The sequence below is a fragment of the Cavia porcellus genome, unplaced genomic scaffold (assembly GCF_034190915.1).
Source record: "Cavia porcellus strain 051 isolate PalLab524CR breed Dunkin Hartley unplaced genomic scaffold, mCavPor4.1 scaffold_14, whole genome shotgun sequence".
NCBI lineage: Eukaryota > Metazoa > Chordata > Mammalia > Rodentia > Caviidae > Cavia > Cavia porcellus.
Window position 1 is genome coordinate 71,635,180 of NW_026947497.1, and position 19,979 is coordinate 71,655,158.

General features: G+C 37.4%; 1 protein-coding gene across 7 annotated transcripts in view; it reads left to right on the forward strand.

The window, feature by feature from the left end:
* Positions 1–19,979, forward strand: part of Il1rap (interleukin 1 receptor accessory protein) — a 134,234-nt gene that overhangs the window by 64,959 nt on the left and 49,296 nt on the right. For all 7 annotated transcript variants that reach the window (XR_002788345.2, XR_010051668.1, XM_023560290.2 and 4 more), the window contains 2 exons: positions 15,043–15,328; positions 18,939–19,125. Coding sequence is in view for 5 of the 7 variants with exons in the window: in XM_023560290.2 (XP_023416058.2) it covers positions 15,043–15,328; positions 18,939–19,125 (473 nt within the window). In the remaining 2 variants the exon portion in view is untranslated. The remainder of the gene's footprint in view (positions 1–15,042; positions 15,329–18,938; positions 19,126–19,979) is intronic.

Below are 19,979 nucleotides of genomic sequence, written 5' to 3' on the forward strand. Positions count from 1 at the left end.
GTGTAAACTGTGTTTTGTATTTGGCTTTCTATACAGATGCAGTGTGTGTGGTGCAAACAAAAAAAAAAATAGCTAGAAACCTAAGAGATTTTCATTGTTGCTCTGTCACACAGTATTTAACCTTAGACACTCATTCCTTTAGACTCAGAGCCTAATACATATATAACGTGTGACGGGAGAGGATGATTTCGAAGGCCCCCTTTCAGCTCTGATATGTGGCAGTGTCCCAAGGTGCATGATGCCTTATGGTGACAAAAGTACTTAGAACCTTGGGTTGGGATTTCATCTTAGCATTTCTCTCTTCCAGATCCTTCTCCTCTTCTCGGTAGGTAACACTGTTCTCCAGGTAAAGGACTACTTGGAAACCTCATAGAATGGCCCCCTCTTGAGGTTTTTTTTCCGTCATTAACACTTGCCTGTCAGACATTTCTCCAAACTCTCTTTCTCATGCTCCCTGCTTTTGATGCTGGCTTGACTCGATTTTCTCTCAGAATCTTTTGTTTTCTGCTTGTCACTACCTGCCTTCAAGAAAAATCTACATGCTTGACACATTATTAAAATTGGATGAGACTGCAGTGGTGTCTCATAGGTGATGCCTCTGTTAAACACAGTGGCAGGATTGCAGCCTGTGTGTCTCTCCTCTGGCAGGTGATGAAGATTGGAAGCTTCGTTTTACTCCAGGCAGTTTTCTCAGAATTGCTGGGGGTGGTGCTAGCAAGGCCTACACGATGTGCTTTCCTTTGATTTTGTAGTTGTGCATGGGAAAAGGCTGCAGAGTCTGACGTTAGGGAATCAGTTCCTAATTAAAAGTTGAAGACACTTGCTATGCTTTTACCACTGGAGCCTCTCTGTCCCTTCAACTGGGGAGTGAGAAGGGGGTTTCAGAGACCCTGAGGACCCAGAAAGCTTGCATCTCCATCATGTTGTTGTGATCCTTGAGGGATCTTTGCTTCTTAAGAAGTAAAGCTGCTGAGTGTGACAACATGTGCCTAAAACCCAATAGTCTGTGGGCTAAGGCAGGATCGTGCATATTGAGCCCAGCCTGGGCAGTTTAGCAGACTCAGTGAGAACCTGTCTCAGAATTTAAAAAGGACCAAGCATGTAGCTCAGTGTGACGGCCTTGGATTCAGTCCCTAGTACTGTACCAAAAAACAAAAACAAAAACATACCCAGAAATGATGAAAACACACACAAAGAAAATTAAAAACCAAAGGGCCCATAATTAGTTGACCTTCTTTATTCGAGGAATCAAATCTTAATTTTGGGTTTTGTGAGCTTGGCTCTGGTAAAATGCAATAAAAACTCAAAAAAAAAATACACAAAATAATTTTATTTCCCTGATGACCCATTTTCTAAGTCTGAATGTCTTTATTTGTACAAGTCAGCAGGATAACTAAGGCTAAAACTTATTAAATTTTTACCATACCCCAGAGGTAAAGTAGGTTTTCTTGGGTGGTTTAATTTAGCCCTAACAGCAGCCCTAACGGGCAAGTGTTTTAATAACTTCATATTTAGTTTCAGGTACTGTACATATGAGGAAACTGAGCCACAAGAGCCTTCTTTACAGGTTCCACACCTGTAGGAAACACTGAGGAAGTGGCTTTTGGTCTTAGGGGCAAGACTTAAACATCAGTTTCTTTGCCTAAAATGACCATGGTGTGAACAATAATTGTTATCCTGTGGCTTCACCAAATGGAACACATGCATACCTGTTTTCTATGCTACACTATTCTTTTTTGGGCTTGATTCCTTACCTATTTCTTGTCTCTTTTGGAGAGGAGTGTACTACTGTCTCATACCTTGGTATCAACTGGAAATGTCAATACAGCTATGCAGGTGGATATATTGTACCAGGATAATGCAGTAGAAAGAACATGAAATTTTATTTGCAAGGGAATGAATTCATACTTCCCCCTAGTCAGCTGTGTGTCATATATCAAGTTAGTGCTCTCTGCACTTTTTTAACTAAAGTGAGCGGATTTTCTTTAAATGTTTTAAAAATTCCCTTGTAGTACATCATTCAAGCTTGAAGTCAGTCCCCGAAAATAAAATATGAACAGCATTTTCTGAGCAACATCCAATCTAAAAATGACCATAGTCAGTTTGGAGTGGAGGAGAGAAGCCTATAATATAAACTACAGCAAGGAGAACTTGAAGAGCTCTCTGCTACCCAATTTACAAATGTCTCTTTCTCTTTTCATCTTCTTTTACACAGGGGGTATCTAATTTACTTTCACAGAGTTACATGAGGAAGAAGTTGAAGCACAAGGATTGTCAGATACTTGCCACTGCTTACTCCATAGAGAAGTGGTCTTAGGATGTAAGTGACTTGGCTTGGTTCCTCACAATGCCATCGTATATTGTAATCTCATCTTTTAGACTTGTCTCTTCGCTGTGCTAACTACATGGGTGCACTGGTATCTTACCATTGTGTCCCTGGAAGTTATAACTAGCTCTAAGACCCATACATTCTGTGAATCTGCAATAATGTCTGAAATGTCTTTGCATTTCATACAAGCAGTTTCTTTCCTGAATGGAAATTTAAAGGCAGAAATATCTTTTTTTTTTTTTTTGGTATCGGGGATCAAACTCACAAGCTTGCTCTTTCCAGACAGGTGCTTAGGTCACTGAGCTAAATCCTGCACCCCTAAAATTTTTAAAAAAATTTAAAGCATAGTTTTTTTTTAAAAAACAATTTATAGTCTTTAGCATTCCTGTGACCCTGAATAAATGTTTTGTAATAATAAAAGAAGAGAATCAAGGCTGCTTGGTTATTTTATGAGAATTGTAATTGGATCTTTACATCTTAATCATGGATCAGAAAAGATTGCTTGGGGGGAAAAAAGAGCTACAACAACTAGCTAATGACTGCTTAGACATTCCCCAGTGTACTGTACCGCACTTGACATAAGCCGGTTTATTTATTGTCATAACAGCTCTGCAAAGAAAATCATTCCCTTCAGCCACATGAGGATACTCATTATAGTAATTTTTTGTAAAGAAAATAATGGAAACATGATTCAGAGGCAGCATACCCAGAATCCATTCTTCAGCCTGATAACTCCTCCTGCCACTTTGATGAGAGAAACAGCCTGTCCCAGGCTGTTAGAATAGTTGTAATATGTGATCCAATTCCACGTTCTTCCTGTTGCATATGGCAGTGGGTGGTACGGGACCCATTTTGGATATCGAAGCATCCTAGTTTAGAGTTTACCTGGTGGTGCTCCAAACCAGTTGAAAGGATTTGATAGAGACCAGGAAATGACTCTTTCAGACCTGGAATTTCTGACATTGTTTAGGACGCTTGGGATTTTTAATCAGCTCCCTTGTTACCAGGAAAATTTTATAGAAATGACAGTTGTGTTTATAAACTGAGAAGACTTCTAGCATAGCAGATATCAATCAAAAATCAAACTGTTCAGAGACCCTAGACCAATGATGGTGAGTCTATAGCACACATAATATTTGTTTCTCTTTTAAGACAAAATATGTTAATACATGCTTTTTCTTTTTTCTAAACTAAAATGTCAGTATTCTGGTTAATTGTAGTGTTGGCACTTTGTGGTAAACAAGAGGATTTTGGATTGCAGTTTGGGCACTCATTTCAAAAGAGTTCACCCTCACTGCCCTAGAATGTTAATGCAATAATGATACATAATCCAAGGCTATCCAATGCTAAGCAATCCTTTAAATAATTCCATTTCATAACATTAAGTTTTAGTATTTATGGCTCTGAATTTAAACTATAGATATGGTTGTTTTCCAGCATGTATCTGGTGGTTCCTTTTTTCTTTTCAAATCACTTCTTTTTCTTTCATTCTGTTTTCTTTTGTTCTTTTTTCTTTGATGATATATTTATGATATATTGCCTGGTAATGAATTTTGCCTTTATTTATTTTTTTTTTTTTTTTTTACTAACCAGGCTTCACACTTCTATTTGATATGAAATAACAGCCTTTAGGATTATGTAAAGATAAATATCCAGTGCCACAGGGAGTAGTACACTGCTGGGGACAAAACTTAGTCTAGGAACAATCTCCAACAGTCCCTGAGAAATTTGAAGCCATTCTTTGTACATTTCTCTCCTTAGTCATTGATCCTTTTCTGAATTTGGCATTATTTTCTTACCTGGCAAATCTCATCATCTGTTATCTTTGCCCAGATCTATTTCCTATTTTCTTCAGATTACTCAATCAACAAAACTCCTCTTTTCGGTGGGTGTAAGGTATTTCTAATTATCTGGTCCAGAAAAGCCATCTGCCGAGTGATTTACCCAGTGTTATTGAATGGCACAAACAACATGAGGGAGGATGATGGATGCCCACGGCCACTCCAGCTCTTCCTCCCCCTTCTAACTTCTGTCTCTTTCCTTTTGACGGCACAGTTGACAAGTCTGAATTTTCAGAAACGTTTTAGAAACCTTTGTTTAGACTTTTATCTCCCCAAATTCAAAGCAATCTAAAATTTAGTCATATTTGTTACATATAAATCATGTGATTTTTTTTAAACTGGTGGTTGATTATATGACTATGTTATATAAATGTTTAGAAATTTTAAATATTTTTTTCGCTGAAGAACAAAATATAATTTGTATTTAAATTTAATCACTTCTCAAAGATGGCTTCATTGGATGGATAAAACTTCACAAACTGTTCACCCACACACATATTTTAACAAACAAAACAGGATATTGTCAGTGAAGAGGATGATCAAGCTAGAAATATAGAGACTCAGGATAAGAGTAGTTTAAATTAATGCTGCCACAACTCCAGTGGGGATCAAGATCACCCAAATATGTAGAAAGGGATGCTTCTCACTGAATAAATTGTAATAGCATAAGGAAGTCTGCAGGCCTGACCAGCTTCCAGGTGACACTAGAGGTGGTGCTGAGTCACGGTCCACTGTTGAGTAATAAGCATTTCTGTAAAATAGTTTATTTCTCATGTGAAGCCCAGAGGAAGAAAACCCAGGGCTGCTGATGCAGCTGCTTAAATTGTGCAGGGTCCCAGGTCTTTTCATATTTAAATTTCGTTGTCTTTAGTGCCACTGTCAGCACAGTGCCAGCTCATACATGTTCCAAGCTGCAGGACAGGACAGAAGTAATGGTGTAGAAAGAACATAGGAGCAGATCAGAAGTTTGCAAAAAAGTTTTCTGAAATCTACCCCAATATAATTTCCGATGTATCCTATTGGCAGTGGACTCACTGACCAAGTGAGAGGCAAGCTGAGAGATGTTCCCTTTATTCTGATTAGCTCTAAGTTGAACTGAAAATTCCCAGAGCCCCAAGAAAAGGAGGAAATGACACAGGGGGATGTAAATTGGCAGACATCACAAATGGGACATACACAACATACTCCTGGCTTCAGCCTTGAAGTTCGGGCACAGGAAATGATTACCATTCGCCTGTTATTTATAATTAGCATATTCATAAAAATTCCTAATTTATAAGGCTTTTGTAAGGTTGTTCACTTTTAATAACTGTAATTTTCTGTAGTATTTTAAGCCTCATTTCTTGGATGTGAAAAGTTAGGTTCCAAATGATTGAGGGGCTTCATTGATCATGATGCCTACTGTGACTTCTAACTCTGATTTATCAGTTTGATTGGATTAAGAAACATGTAACCAACTAGCAAACCATGTATTTAGGTGAGTCAGTGTGGGTCAAGGAGGTGTTATATTGGGTTCTATATATGGTCCATGATCTCTTTCCTGTCTTTTTCTGTTCCCCTATTGTGGTTACTGACCACCATGATTTAAGTAGTGTTCTTCGTCTGTGTCTTTCTATCATGTTTCTTTTTAGAGACATAAAACTGTGAACGGAATCCCCTGCAGCCATAAGCCAAGCTAAACCTCTCTTCTCTTAATTTGTAGGTGTCAGATATTGTGTCTTAGTGATAGAAAAGCCAATATACCTACCCTTCCTCTTCTCTTTAATACTGCATACTCTGTCTCTCCTTCCTCTTCCCCTAACCCATTCCTGATCTCTGTTTCCAGGCTCTATATTTTTCTTGTTCTATTGAATTATCACCTGCCAACATGTTATCTTTTTAAGTTAGCATGTTGGTTGTTTGTAGTCAGTCTCCCAACATCAGAAACTTAGCTCCGTTAGACCTTCATTTTGTTCTTCAGTGTATCCCATTCACCTGAGTTCATGCTTAGTTCATGTTGAATGTTCATGGTGAATAGTTTGCAGATAAATGAATAAAGCTAAAAGCCAATATGTATCATAGTCTTCTTTCGAATCATGACTGTCATCAGAGCCCTGATTCTCTGTACCACGTGCTTCCTCTACACTGCTCCTGCTTATGCTTTAGTTGTGGAACCGCTACACTGTGTTTGCCCTGGCTTCTTGCCCATGCTAAACTTACTGATTTATTGTTTATCTTTAAAATTCCAATTGAATTTCAACGGTATACTCAGTTAGCCAACCTAAACTTGGATTTGGTGAGCATCATAGCCCATGATTATGTCTTGAAGAGTCACGTATATCACTAATTAAAATGAAATTAAGAAAAACTACAAGGACAAATCCAAAACCAGCCTTTCTGTTCTGTTAGTGTCTGCTGTCAGCTTAGGGGAACTGCCAGTTGGGAGAGCTTTTTCAAAAAAATTATTTCATTAGTGCATGTCTGCAATACATAATAGTGATATGTTAGTTTGAGTATATATATATATATATATATATATATATATATATACACATATATATCTTCTTGGATAAAAGAAACCATGCAATATTGCACTCTTTATGTTTGAGTTATTTTACTTATCATTATGATCTCATGTTCCATTCACTTTCCTGAAAGTATTAGGATTCCATTTTTTATGGGAGAAAACATTCCACTGTGTATGTAGACCATGCTTTCTTTTTCCCTGTAGTGGTGGATATCTAGGCTGTTCCAGACTCAGTTGTCATGAATTGAGCTGTACACATGAGTATGCATGTATCAGTGTATTTTGATGTCTGTGATTCTCTCAATAGTGTGCCTAGGAGAGGTGTAGCTGGGTCTAAAAGAATTAATATTTCTATGTTGGGAATCTCCATACCGATTTCCATTGTACTTATGTAAATTTCCAATGTAGAAAGTTTCCTTTTTGTTCACATCTTCACCAACATGTGTTGCTTTTCATGTTATTGGTGATAGCCATACTGATTGGGTATGGTGGATTCTCAAAAGTCATTCTGATTTGCATTTCCCTAATGGCTGAAGATGATAATGTTGTCATGGATTTATTAGCCATTTATACATCTTTTGAGAAATGTTTATTAAGTTTACTTGCCATTTTTGTTGGGTCATTTTTTAGGAGGGGATTAGTCTTTTGAGTTTTTATATAGGCTAGTTATTAGTTCTTTATTAGAAGAATTGCTTGAAAATTTTTTTTTCAATTCTACAGGTTATCTTTTTCACTCTGTTGATTGTTTTCATTACTGTACAGAAAACTTTCATTTGATGACTTCAGTTTGTTGGTTTTTGATATTTTCTGTGCTACTGGAGTTCTGGTCAGGAATCCTTCACCGGTGCCAATAGCTCCAAGTGTTTCCCTTATATTCGCTTCCGGTAGTTTGAAAGTTTCTGTTGGAGATTAAAACTAGACATCTATTTCTCTCTCCTTACTAAAGACAAATCAAAGTGGATTGAACACCCACATATAAAAATAGACACTTAGAAACTAATGAGAAGTTTTTTAATGTGATTTCATCTACAATGCTCTGTTTGGCATTGAATGTAACAAATACTGACGTCAGCCCAGATGTCAGGAATAGTACCTCCATCAACCACCTTCTTTATAATAATACAACATATAATAGAATATAGTATAATATGTTAAAGTGCTTCTATTTAGAAGCTTTATTCTACTAATATTACCACAGTCTTAGGTAATGAATTGTGGGAGTCCCAGCTACCCATATCTACCTTCACCCTTCAGAACAAACATAAAAAACTAATGGCAAAAGGGAGAAAAAAAATTAATATTCAGGATAGCCATATTGGGAAGATATGCAGACACAGTATCTTCAGCTCTGTCTTGGGGGATACTAACATGAGCTTCAGGTTTAAATAAACCTGGGGTAGCGGGCAATAGGGCTATATAGTTCAGCAGTCTGGGTCAAACAGTGGTCTGATTGATTGCTATCTGAGATTTGGTTCCTCAGAATCCTGGAAAAATCATTATTTTGCAGTGGTGATTGGATTCCCATGGTGAGATGATTGCTGCTGCTTAAGGGGAAGACTCAGTTTCCATCATGCGGTAATTTCTCCTGCTTAAGAGAATGGATTTATTATGGGGGTGCCAAGCTTGCTAATTCCAGAATCTTGAAAATACCTTAGTTTTACTCCTTTCTTGATATCTTCAGAGTTGAAGGAATATGAAAGAGGTTAACGTTTAGGGCTAATCAATCTTTTATTACTAGCTTTTAAACAGACATCTTTTACATGAATAAAATTTTTACATGAATATTTGAGCAGGAATCTCACCATGAGATTCCTGCTCAAAATGACAAAGGTAGAAAAAGACAGATACAAAATGAAAGTAGAGATGCCAAGCTTTTATCTTGCTTTTACTTATTCACTGGGCATCTTCAGGACCAAGAAAAAAAGTCAGTCTTTTCATCAAAAGCAGCCTCTAGGTCCTTCTTACGTTAGTTCACTTATTTTATGTATGTGTGTATTTTTAATGAGGATTATTAACTTGTTGATGGACTATAATCCATTCAGATTTGTCATGCAGATTCAGCTAATATATTGATATAGTTTGAATCTTGAATGTCTGCCAAAAAACCATCTGTCAAGGACTTGGTTACCAGCCCATGGTACTCTTGGGAGGTGTTGGATGTTTTAAGGGGTGGAGGCTAGTTGGAGAAAATTAGGTGACTGGGAGATGCTTATTCCTTATTCCTTCCCTCTGTCTCTTTGTACATTGTAGCCACCTTAAGGTCAATCGCTCTTTTCACCTCACGTTCCCACCATTATCCACAGAGCCACCACAGGTCCAAGTGACATGCATGGAATGAAACCTCTGAAATTATTAGCCAAAATAAATCTTGCCTATTTTTAAATTGATTTGTCTTAAGAATCAAAAGCCAAAACGCAGGCTCTGAGTTCCTTTTGTGTTCCTTTAATTCTCATCTAGCATTCTAATATAGGTAGATTATAGATGTGGCAACTGAGTTTCAAAGGAGAAGCATTTTGACCTGGGTCATAATGCAAGGAAGTTGCACCTGGCAAGTAATTACATATGGAAAGTAGTTCCGCCTTCAGTCATTCACAATTCAAATCTTTGCTTTCTTTGCTGTCCATGAGCTTTCCCAGTTTTTACACTTATGAGACTATCCCAGCACACAGCACAGTACCTTGCTCCCAGCAGGTTCTCAATAAATATTTAATAAATACAAATATATGAACAGCTTTCCTGTGGGAAATATCCTGCTTTGAATGTGTGGGGATAGATATGGGACAGGCATCCTAGATCTATGTTCAGGCAGCTTTTATTTGTGCTACCACTCAGGCAAAAGTAAGTCAATTAATCTCTCTGTCTCCGTTTCCTGGCATGTAATGTGGGAATGGGCACGAAAGCCCAAGAGGGGTGTTGTGAGATTAATTACTTAAAATGTATACCCTGCTATATAAATGCTAATTGCTGTCAGGAGCGTGGGTTGGATTTTCCAGTGACTTGGCTTTGCACATTTCCATTAGTCCTCTGTGCCACCAAGTCTCAGCTTTAGGAAATCATTTGGCTGCACGAAATGATCACTTTGTGGTTCCCCCACTTGGAAGGGCCAATTTAGAAAGGACTTCCACCATGGATAAGAAGGGAGATTTGAAACAAAAAAGTAATTCACTGTGCCAGTAATTTGCTAAATTCCCTTTGCTGTTATTAGAAACAAAACTATTTGCATAACAGCCTTTCCCTGACTTTGCTTAGGCTGGTGCCTGCAGTGAATCATATAATTAATTTGGTTTTACATGACACTCCAGCCTGTTGATATAAATTTTATTTTTATTTGTTCTTTGAATAATTTAAAAAGCTGGGCAGGTACCCACAGGTAACTGGCTAGAGAAAGTTAAAAACATATAGAACAAATTTCAAGTGGACAAAAACCCCCAAAGATAAAGCTCAAAAATACCAGTACTTTTGCTCATGTTAATGAATGCCTAAATCCATGTTTACAGACTTTGTTATTAAGGAATCTTACTTACTTTAGAGAGACATGCATTTTGCCCATGAGCATAATAAAAAGGAGATAGCAGATAGAATTTATGCTTTCCCTGAAACATATCACATTTAATTTGATAGAAAGCAGATAGAGTCAGGTGAACCAGCCACATATTTTCATGATTTATCTGTGTTTAAATTTCAGTATGTAAGGACCTTTATTACTATTTTAAAAAGCAATTTAATTCAATTTGCTCCTATTTTATTAACTCGTGTTATAAAAGGTAAAATCTCCGTTTATTAGCAAGAGTAGGCAAGACTAGTTGCTATGGCAGAGATCAGTGTCTTGTCACAATAGAGGTTTATTTTTTGCTCGCACATCACAATCCATTGAAATTAGGTGACATTCATGAGCTCCAAGCAGTGACAGGGATCTAGACTCCTTGCATCTTCCTGTACTTGCCCCTTTTAAATTATTTCCAGTCTTCAGTGTCCGCCTGTAAGGGAGGGTGGCAAGCATTCATTATTATACAGGGATTTCAGGTTACACAGCATTTCTTTGACCAGAATCACAGGACCTGGGCCAAGTTACTAGTGATAAATAGTTTTCATGTGGGCCAAGGAACAGAAAACTGGACTAATGAGCAACTAGAGAGCCTCTGCTCAAGTCAGAGTCTGTCCTATGATCACCAAAAGTCCATTTCATATTTTTCCCTAAATTCATCAACCTGAGTACCTGCGTGTAGTGGAGGTGGTTTCCTATCTGTCTGTCCTCCCATCTCTTACTAGTTTGCAGTCATATTCTTCTGCTTTTCAAAAGAAAAACTGACACCATGATTCCTTATCTAGCATTCTATTATTCATTGCTTAGGGCTGTAAAGATCTCCAGGGACCGAAGTGACACACTATAATGTTGGTCTCAGAAAGCTTTTGTTAATAAAGACCCTGTTAACTCCCCAGCAGGGTTTCCAGATTACCAGTGTTCCTGTTAATAGTGAATCACAACAGCATGGTGGTGTGTGGTCTTGTGGTATGTTGTAGAGGGGGATTGCACAAAGGATGCTAATTTTAATTCAAGAGTGTCATCTCTACCATCATTCCAGGTTGGTCAACATCCTAGGAGAGTGGCATCTAGAGCATGTTTAGTAAATACAGAGGGCAGTGACATCTGAGTTCATTCATACCACACACAATTGGATAAAGTTCTAGCCTCTGTCAGCTGTCTCTGTCTTTAAAATTCTATTCTGTATAATTCAAAAGTGAAATAACTGTCACACTAATGAATAGCAACTCTATTTCTGGAAATTCAATAATAAAGCCTTTTCCTGAGAGACAGTATACTAAGGGTGGCTTTGCTGATTTTATCACGTGGCAGGTATTTCTCCCGTTTTTTCCCTAAGTATTATCTTAATTATTTTAAAAGATACATACACAGAGATTCTTCAGGGTCAATATATTAAAAGACTGCTGCCCAAATAAGTGCATTCTCTCTGCATTAATTTCCTCACTCCCACTAGTTGGCCTCCTCACAGATGGACTGCTTTTGAGTATTTTGCTTTTATTTCTTGTGGCATTTCTTACCTGTATTTTGTTAACAGATTTGTGTATATTGAAATTTTTAATACACTCAGCCCTAGGCATTTTATTTTCAATAATTTTTTTGCTGCATGAAGGGATTATCTGAGCAGTTCTTTCCTCTACTTTCTCTTTCCATTCTTTTCAATATAATATTGCATATTTGATTCGGTTAAAATCATAATTAATGCCTTACATATTAGTAGTTTGTATAATTATGTTACTTTTCCTATGTTTTGAAGTTACTCATTGTATTTCTCCATATGCTTACTTTATTATGTGTCTTTAGAAAATGACTTCAAAAATTTTGTTATTTTCTTTGTTGGTGACTTTATTTTATTTTTTATTTTTTGGTACAGGGAATCAAACTCAGGACCTCATGCTTGCCAGGCAGGCACTATACCACTGAGCTATATTCCTGGCACTAACTGGTGACTTTAATCCCCTTCTGCCTACACTGGTTCATTACTAAGACATGCTGCATAGCTGGTATTATGGAATTTCCTTTGTCATTCCACAGATCCATTCTTCTGCCATTTGAATTGGATCTTTTGTTTTGGGATATCCTATTTCCATTTTATCTTACTCTCTAATTTTGGTGGCCCAAGTACCCAGAAGCTTCCTGATAGAATACACACGGGAACCAAAATGATGGAATCTTTGTTGGAAAATATGTCCTTCATAATCCATTGTTTCATTAGGTTTCAATTCAAGTTTGGAGATACATATCGGCTAGCTTCACTTCTTTCTAGTTTCTAGCCAAGTTGTGCTTTTGCAAGTTGAAAAGCAATTTTTACTCCTGATAGCATGTTTTGCCTGTTTATACTGCTGAGTGGTTTGTAGAATCTTCTTTATTATTTTTTTCTTCAAAATACATTAGTGTTATAAATGTGTTTGCTTATTGTGTATCATAGATATAATGACACGAGTCCTTTTAAAAGGTGTATCCTTTGTTTTTCTTCTTAAAATATTTAACTGAAAGGTTTTTTTCTTTTTCCCCATTTGTATTAAGGCTTTCTGCTTACATTTAATGTTTTTAATTTCAGCCAGCTCTTCTTTTCTCTGAATATTCCTTTGGTATAGAATCCTGTTCTTCCTTCATGAAGGCAATAGATTCTTTATCTCTCTGAAGATGGTAATGATACCATTCCAAGCTTCTTTTATGTTATTGCAATGGACACTACGTTTCATAGTAGAGGTTTTCCTCAGGCATCTTCTTGGGTTGTTTGTTCATATTTAAAGAGAAGTTAAGAAACTGATTAGAAATTCTAAATGTGTGTGAAGTTTGGTAATAACTTTTAGCTTTCTCGGATGATGTGGCTCCCTGTGTTTAAAAGCCATTTATATAAAATTATTAGATCTTTCTACTTAATAGGGTCAATTTCCCTTTCCTACCTTGACCTTCCAGCTGAGTGGGAGCAGGTCTCCAGTCTGGAATTGAAAGAAAGGATGTAAGTGTTTGTCACACGTCCTCTGGTTCTCTTTATCTTACCACTCTCACCATGCCTTCTGTTTTGAGGCACCCATTTACCTTTGCCAGGTTAGGATATATCATTGCTGTGGACAGCAAGCAAACCCCTTTATCTGGGAGTTAGTAACGAGGATCTGCTGTATTGTCTTAGACCCAAGTGAAGTGTGTCTCAGTGTCTGCTTTCAGTTTTGCCAAAGCAGAGAAGAGAATCTGGTGAGACGCTTCCAAGCTGTTAAAACACTTGTCCCAGGGGCTGGGGATTTAGCTCAGCAGCGTAAGCGCCTGCCTTGTAAGCAGGCAGTCATGAGTTCGATCCCCAGGACCAATAAAAAGGAAAAAGACAGAAAAGAAAAGAAAACACTCATCCCAAGTGACCCTCGTAGCATTTTGTCCATAGAAGGTCAGACAGCCTCCTTACTTCAGAGGTGCAGAACAATACAATGTGAACATATGCCTGGGAGGAGAACCAGAAATACTGTGAAGATAGCACTATGGACTCCTTGCTTATCAGGTGCTCACAGTTCTTGGATCTTTCCAACACTGTGAAATGCACATGGGTTTCTTCCTCAGCTTTCCTCCCTGCTGGTTTAGAGTATGTGTTTGTAAATTAGCCAAACTAGTTACCATTTATCTATTTTCGTGTTTCCATTGTCTTTTCCCTGACACTCACCCTTATTTGGGAGTGTGCCTCAAAGGTTTTTGCTTTAGTGGAGTTTAACAGAGGAATGAAGTTGTATTGAATATGTTAAATATGTTGTCTTTATCAGAAAAGTATGGGTGTAATTTTCATGCGCTGAAGGAGCTAATTCTGTGACTATGCAGTTAGTGAAAATACTTTATGCTTAATGAATCTGATAGAATAAAGATTTCTTAAAATATTGTATTGCTAAATAACCTTCTGATCTTTCCAATTCTCTCTGCATGTTGCATTTTAAAAAAAGTACTCCATCACCACTGAAATCTCATGACTTGGTATGGTGACATCTATAGGCCTACACAGATACAATTCTTAAGAAAAGAAGTAATTATCATTTCTCCCTTAATACATGACTAATTACTTTTCATCAGAAGCCAGACATAAAAGCCATTAGGAATTTTAATTGATTCTCAGTCATTAAAATGCTAGACACCTTTATCCCCAATATCAATAGCACTTGGACTAATAATGATGGTAGCCAGAGAAACCAATGGCTAGTCCAGTTAGAGGGGTACTGTATGTACAAAAAATTTTCAATTTTGAAGTTATGCTACAAAAATGAATGCAAATGTAAGAGTTCCTTGATTGCTTTTGGATGTCTTGCATATATCGAGCTTAACAAAATATTGACATTAATTTTACCCACTTCTTTTAGGTTTTTTTCAGTGGGCAGTTGGGTATCTAAAATTACATATGTGGCACACCTTATATTCCTGTTGGACAGTGAAGGTCCAGTCCAAAAAAGTAGTAGAATTTGGAGAACTGGGATTCCTTTCTCCTACCTAGATGAAAGTTTCCTTTTCAGTTATAATTTCTTCCCTAAAACCACTCTCTCCAGGAAGTGCAGCGCCACACATGACCTTTTTCAGCTGTTACTTTTTTCATGGTATGTTTTGGTTCCACAGAATCAAGCTATGAGACGTAATGGTTATACAGGAGATGCTCAAAAGACAACAAAGAAATGGAAAGAAGTAATTTCTTTACACTGCAGGTCCTTACCATATGCATGTATTAGCCAGAGGTCATTGAAGATGGCCAGAGAAAGAAGCTCCCGGAGAACAATCCTGAGGAGGAAGTGTGTTCTCTGGAGGCCTTTACTGTGAAGTGACTTAGCTACCCGTTTTTGCTTTGTGATTATTCCAGAACGCTGCGATGACTGGGGACTGGATACCATGAGACAAATCCAAGTATTTGAAGATGAACCAGCTCGGATCAAGTGCCCACTCTTTGAGCACTTCCTGAAGTTTAACTACAGCACAGCCCATTCGGCCGGCCTCACTCTGATCTGGTATTGGACCAGGCAGGACCGGGATCTTGAGGAGCCAATTAACTTCCGCCTCCCTGAGAACCGCATTAGTAAGGAAAAAGACGTGCTCTGGTTCCGGCCGACTCTTCTCAATGACACAGGAAACTATACCTGTATGTTAAGGTAACTTAACTCGCAGCAGTAATTTTCTTTCTCCTCTTGGGTTTCTAGTCCTTTATTCTGATTGTGAGTGTGGCCCAAAGCTGGGAAGGGTGAGGAAGCGTTTGATAGAGTTGTGCATCACCTGAGTGTCTTAGACGAGGTGAGATGGAGATGTGCGGGAAAACTGATGTGGCCCTGAGATCATTTCCACGAGTGGCTCCTTTTCAGACCCTAACATATGCCAGGGGTCTGAAGTCATTAGTTTATTCACGTCTTTTCTGCAGTGTCAGAACCCACAGCTCCCCTGAGGCATCCATTTCCTTAGAAATTATACAGGGCAGGGAGGAGAACTTGTTTACATCTGTTATTCTTCAAATTGTTCTAAGTTCTGGGCACAGTGGACACACTCAGAGTACCTTGTAGAAGAAGGAATATTTGGGACACACTAAATGAATTTAGGGCAGTGATTTTGTACTTTTCTACCAGAATTCCCCTAAGAAGCAAGTAAACACCAGATCCCTGGGAATCTAAGACTTAGTCTAAACCACTAACCATCATTGCAAAGTTTCTCAAATCCATTTTTTGTTGAATGTCATTATAGATTTGATCTTTTATCCTCAATGTGCCTGTTTTTTTTCTTTTATAATCTGCTAATGCTTTGTTTTGCAAATAAAACAAAACTAAAGCAAATAAAGAATTGAGGTCCCAGCAAAAAAATAACCACTTTAACTCTTTCTTCTTTGGTTATTTTTTACTTACAGTCTCCTTTTATCTACCAGACTGAATCTTTGTTTCCTGAACTCCTATCTATTTTTGTTTGTTTTTGTGGGACGTTTTTTTGTTTGTTTCACATAATTTTCATTACATCCCTTAACAGGTATATTGATTTTCCAGAATTGCAGTAACAAAACACCACAGGCTAGATGGCTTGTACAACAGAATTTTTTTTTTATTCCAAAATTCTAGAGACTAAAAGTCTAAGATTAAAGTTGGCAGGGACCATTTCATTCCCATTAAAACTCTCCGTGGTTTCTAGGCTATCATGCTCTCTCCATACCTTTTCATGACCTTCTGTTTGTGTGTCTGTGTCCTAATCTCTTCTTCCTATTAAGATACTGGTAATACTTGCTTAGGCCCCACCCTTATGACCTTATTTTATTTACAGATCTTGTTTCAAATATAACAAAATTCTGAGGTTCTGTGCATTTGAACTGCAACACATGATTTTGGAGGTAGTGCAGAACACAATGCAATCATAATAGTAATCATGTCTCCTTTTTCTCTCTTAAATGTTAGCCATTCTCTGATTGAGACATATAACATGTTTTGATAAATGTAAGTTATGTGACAATTATATAGATAAGACATCTTCTGTGTCACCAAAAGCTTTTGATCTACGCCACCTCTCTAGTCCCTTCTGCGGCTTTTGCCTGATACTTTTGCCAGACTGACTTGTGGGTTCTGAAGTAGCCTAGACTACTCATGTGCCCATTGGTTATGTCCTGGTAAATCTCAGTTACAACAGATTACACTGGAAAGAGCGCTGACGATCAGGCTGAACAGGCAGGGCATCCGTCGGGCTCCATCAACGTGTGGCTGGTGAAGTTGTGAAAGTTGTGCTCACATCTGGATTTTTGGTGTCTTTTTCTGCACAGTAGGAGCATTGACCTACATGCTCTTTGAGCTCACTGACAATTATTAATCCATTAATATTTCCCTAGCAAATCCTTGGGAAGTAGTCATTGTCTGTTTCTCTTTGATTCTGAGTCTCTATACCATGTTCTAGCACTTCTAATCTGTTTCTTTTGTTTAACTACGCACTACTTGCCTGAAACTCTTGTCCAAATTTCTGTAATCTTTTTTCATCTCACTGATAGAGCTGCTTGAATGGTGAGGATATATCTTTAAGTATTGCTTATCAATTTCTACATGGTCTGTTGTTCAGTTTACCTGTCTGTTTATCTTCCTTGTCTCTTAACTAAACATAGAACTGAAATTGTCTTCCGGGAGCCCTAATAAACCACCTATTGCCCTGCTCTGATTCCTAAACTGAGAATGGCCTTCAACATAGCCATGCAGAATCATGACTGGATGTCTTTTAATCTATAAAGTGAGATTCATCTTCCCATATTTTACAGTTTATTTTTATACTTCTATATTATTCACTGTAGAATTGCAAAAGCCAGTCTAACCACTATTCATCACTTTTATTAAAGTAAGAAACTGTGCCTTAATATTGTTAAATGTGTCTTGTATAACTTCTACCTATAGAATCTGTCTGCTACAGAATATACCTTTTGTTATGAGTGGACAGAGATCATACCTGACGTTGCCCCTTGCCGTGTTCCTATGACTCTCAAAAGCTGCCTTGGAGCACCTTTCCCATCCTCTTTGGGGATGCATGTCCCATTCTTCCATTGTACTTGGTATTAGTTAAGAGTCATTGACTGTCTGCTGCATGTTTGGTCTTGTGGTTAAAAATCATGAGTACAGATGAACAAAACTATTATGCTGTCATCAAAATATTTACTTTTATTATTGTATTGTAAATATATACACACACACACATATATATATGTGTGTGTGTGTTTGTGTGTGTGTTTTACATCTATTTGACGTGTATCATCTAAAAATTTAGATGCTGTATCATATGCAATAAATACAATAAACAAAAATGGTTTTGTGGAGTTTACATTTTTCAGAGGATGTTGATAAATATTTATAATTTCAAAGTATGATATGTGAAATTAATATCTCCCAGGTGTGTAGGAATGCCCCCCCCCATTTGGGATATGGGTTTGGTAGAGGATAATAGACATGGTGAACTCTCTAGGCAGAAGAAAAGCTGTGAAAAGACAATTTCCCAGTTATTCTAAAAGTTTTTTGTGTTTGCTTTTGCCTTTCATGCCTGACTGATTTTACAAGGACTGATGACAGTTTTATTTTATTTATTTTATTTTTTTTTTATTTTTGTCGGTATCAGGGATCGAACTCACGACCGCCTGCTTGCAAGGCAGCTACTTATGCCGTTGAGCTAAATCCCCAGCCCTCTGATGATAATTTTAAATGGTTGTTCTATAGTTTTGTCACAATTTTTATATTTGATTTTTCTGTTTATTCCAGTTTCCTGAGATGGCACTAGATGGACCTTTTTGATTATGTGCTGTCTCTTTTTCCATTTTTCTCCAGCTCTATTACATGGAAAACAAAGGAAAAAACAAGCAAAAACTTCCAGACATAAGGTTATTAGGCCAAAACCTAAGACTTTATAAATTATCCTGGAAACAGTCATTTTCGAGTAGTTGTTTTAACTATCATCAGCTATGCATCCATATGCCAGTCTTGCCTTTGCTTTACCAATAATGAGTAAGCAAATGTTTTAAGTGAAAAATTTTAATCACACACACATTCTTAGGGTCTTATGTAAAATACAAATAATGTAGAGTAAATCATTGTGTGTGGTTTTTATTTTGTGATGCCAGTTGGTATAGAAAATACCTCTATAACTCATTAGATTTTTAAACCAATGTGTGCATATAAATGAGGTATTAATTGAGTTCATTTTTATTATGATCACAATACTCTATCAAATGCAAAGGGAACTACTGCTCATTGCATGTTCTGATTTCAGGAACACTACGTACTGCAGCAAAGTTGCATTTCCCCTGGAAGTTGTTCAAAAAGACAGCTGTTACAATTCCCCTATGAAACTCCCAGTGGAAAAACTATATGTAGAAGATGGCATTCAGAATATCGCTTGTCCAAATGTGGATGGGTATTTTCCTCCCACCATCAAACCAAACATCACTTGGTATATGGTAAGCAAATCACAGCAAATTTTAACCTTTCTAAAGTAGTGATTGTTATTTGCTGCATTAAATATAGACAGTTAAAACATAAATGTAGACACTGAGATTTTTTTTCATTTTCAGTTATTTTATTTGTTCTTAATAGCTTTATGCAACTCTTTGACCATTACCTCATTTGGTGTTGTTTAAAGAGAAGCCACATAAAACTTTGCCCCAGCCCACTATTTCTTAAGTTAACACTCGCTGGAATACCAGAACTGACAGATTTCAGCTGACTTCCTGTGGGACATGTTTTGAGAAATGCTGGCCATTTCTGCTAACCACTTAATGAAGTCAGAAGCTGCTGATTCATCTGGTGAATTTCAACTCCTCAATTAGTCAGTACCGTCATTTATTATTTATATGTGTTTTCTTGTTTGCCCTCATTTGTGGGTGCCATCCATCTGTAGTCTTTTCCACATCTGAGAGATTTGGAAAGTGTTTTTAATCAATAAACGAAAGTGTCAGAAGGTGAGGGTGGTGGCGGCAGCTCAGCTCTGACTCTCTTCAAGTCTCTGCAGGCACCACAGCTGAAACCTCAAGGACAGTAGTTGCCACAATATTCAATGACGTGTGATTTAGGTGATTTCTAAGAACTGATTTCAGCTAAGTGAATGAGAGAGGCCACCAGAAGCCTTAAGACATAAACGAATACATTTGTAAAAGGCCAGAAATTAGATAACTCATTTAAAACTTAGAATGAAGGAAATAAATTGTTTCAGAAATGAAGCTAAACTGAGAAGAACATAGCAAATGCCAACAAACACACATAATAATGTGAAGCCATAAAGTTTTTAGGGCATGAATTACAGAAAACTTACAAA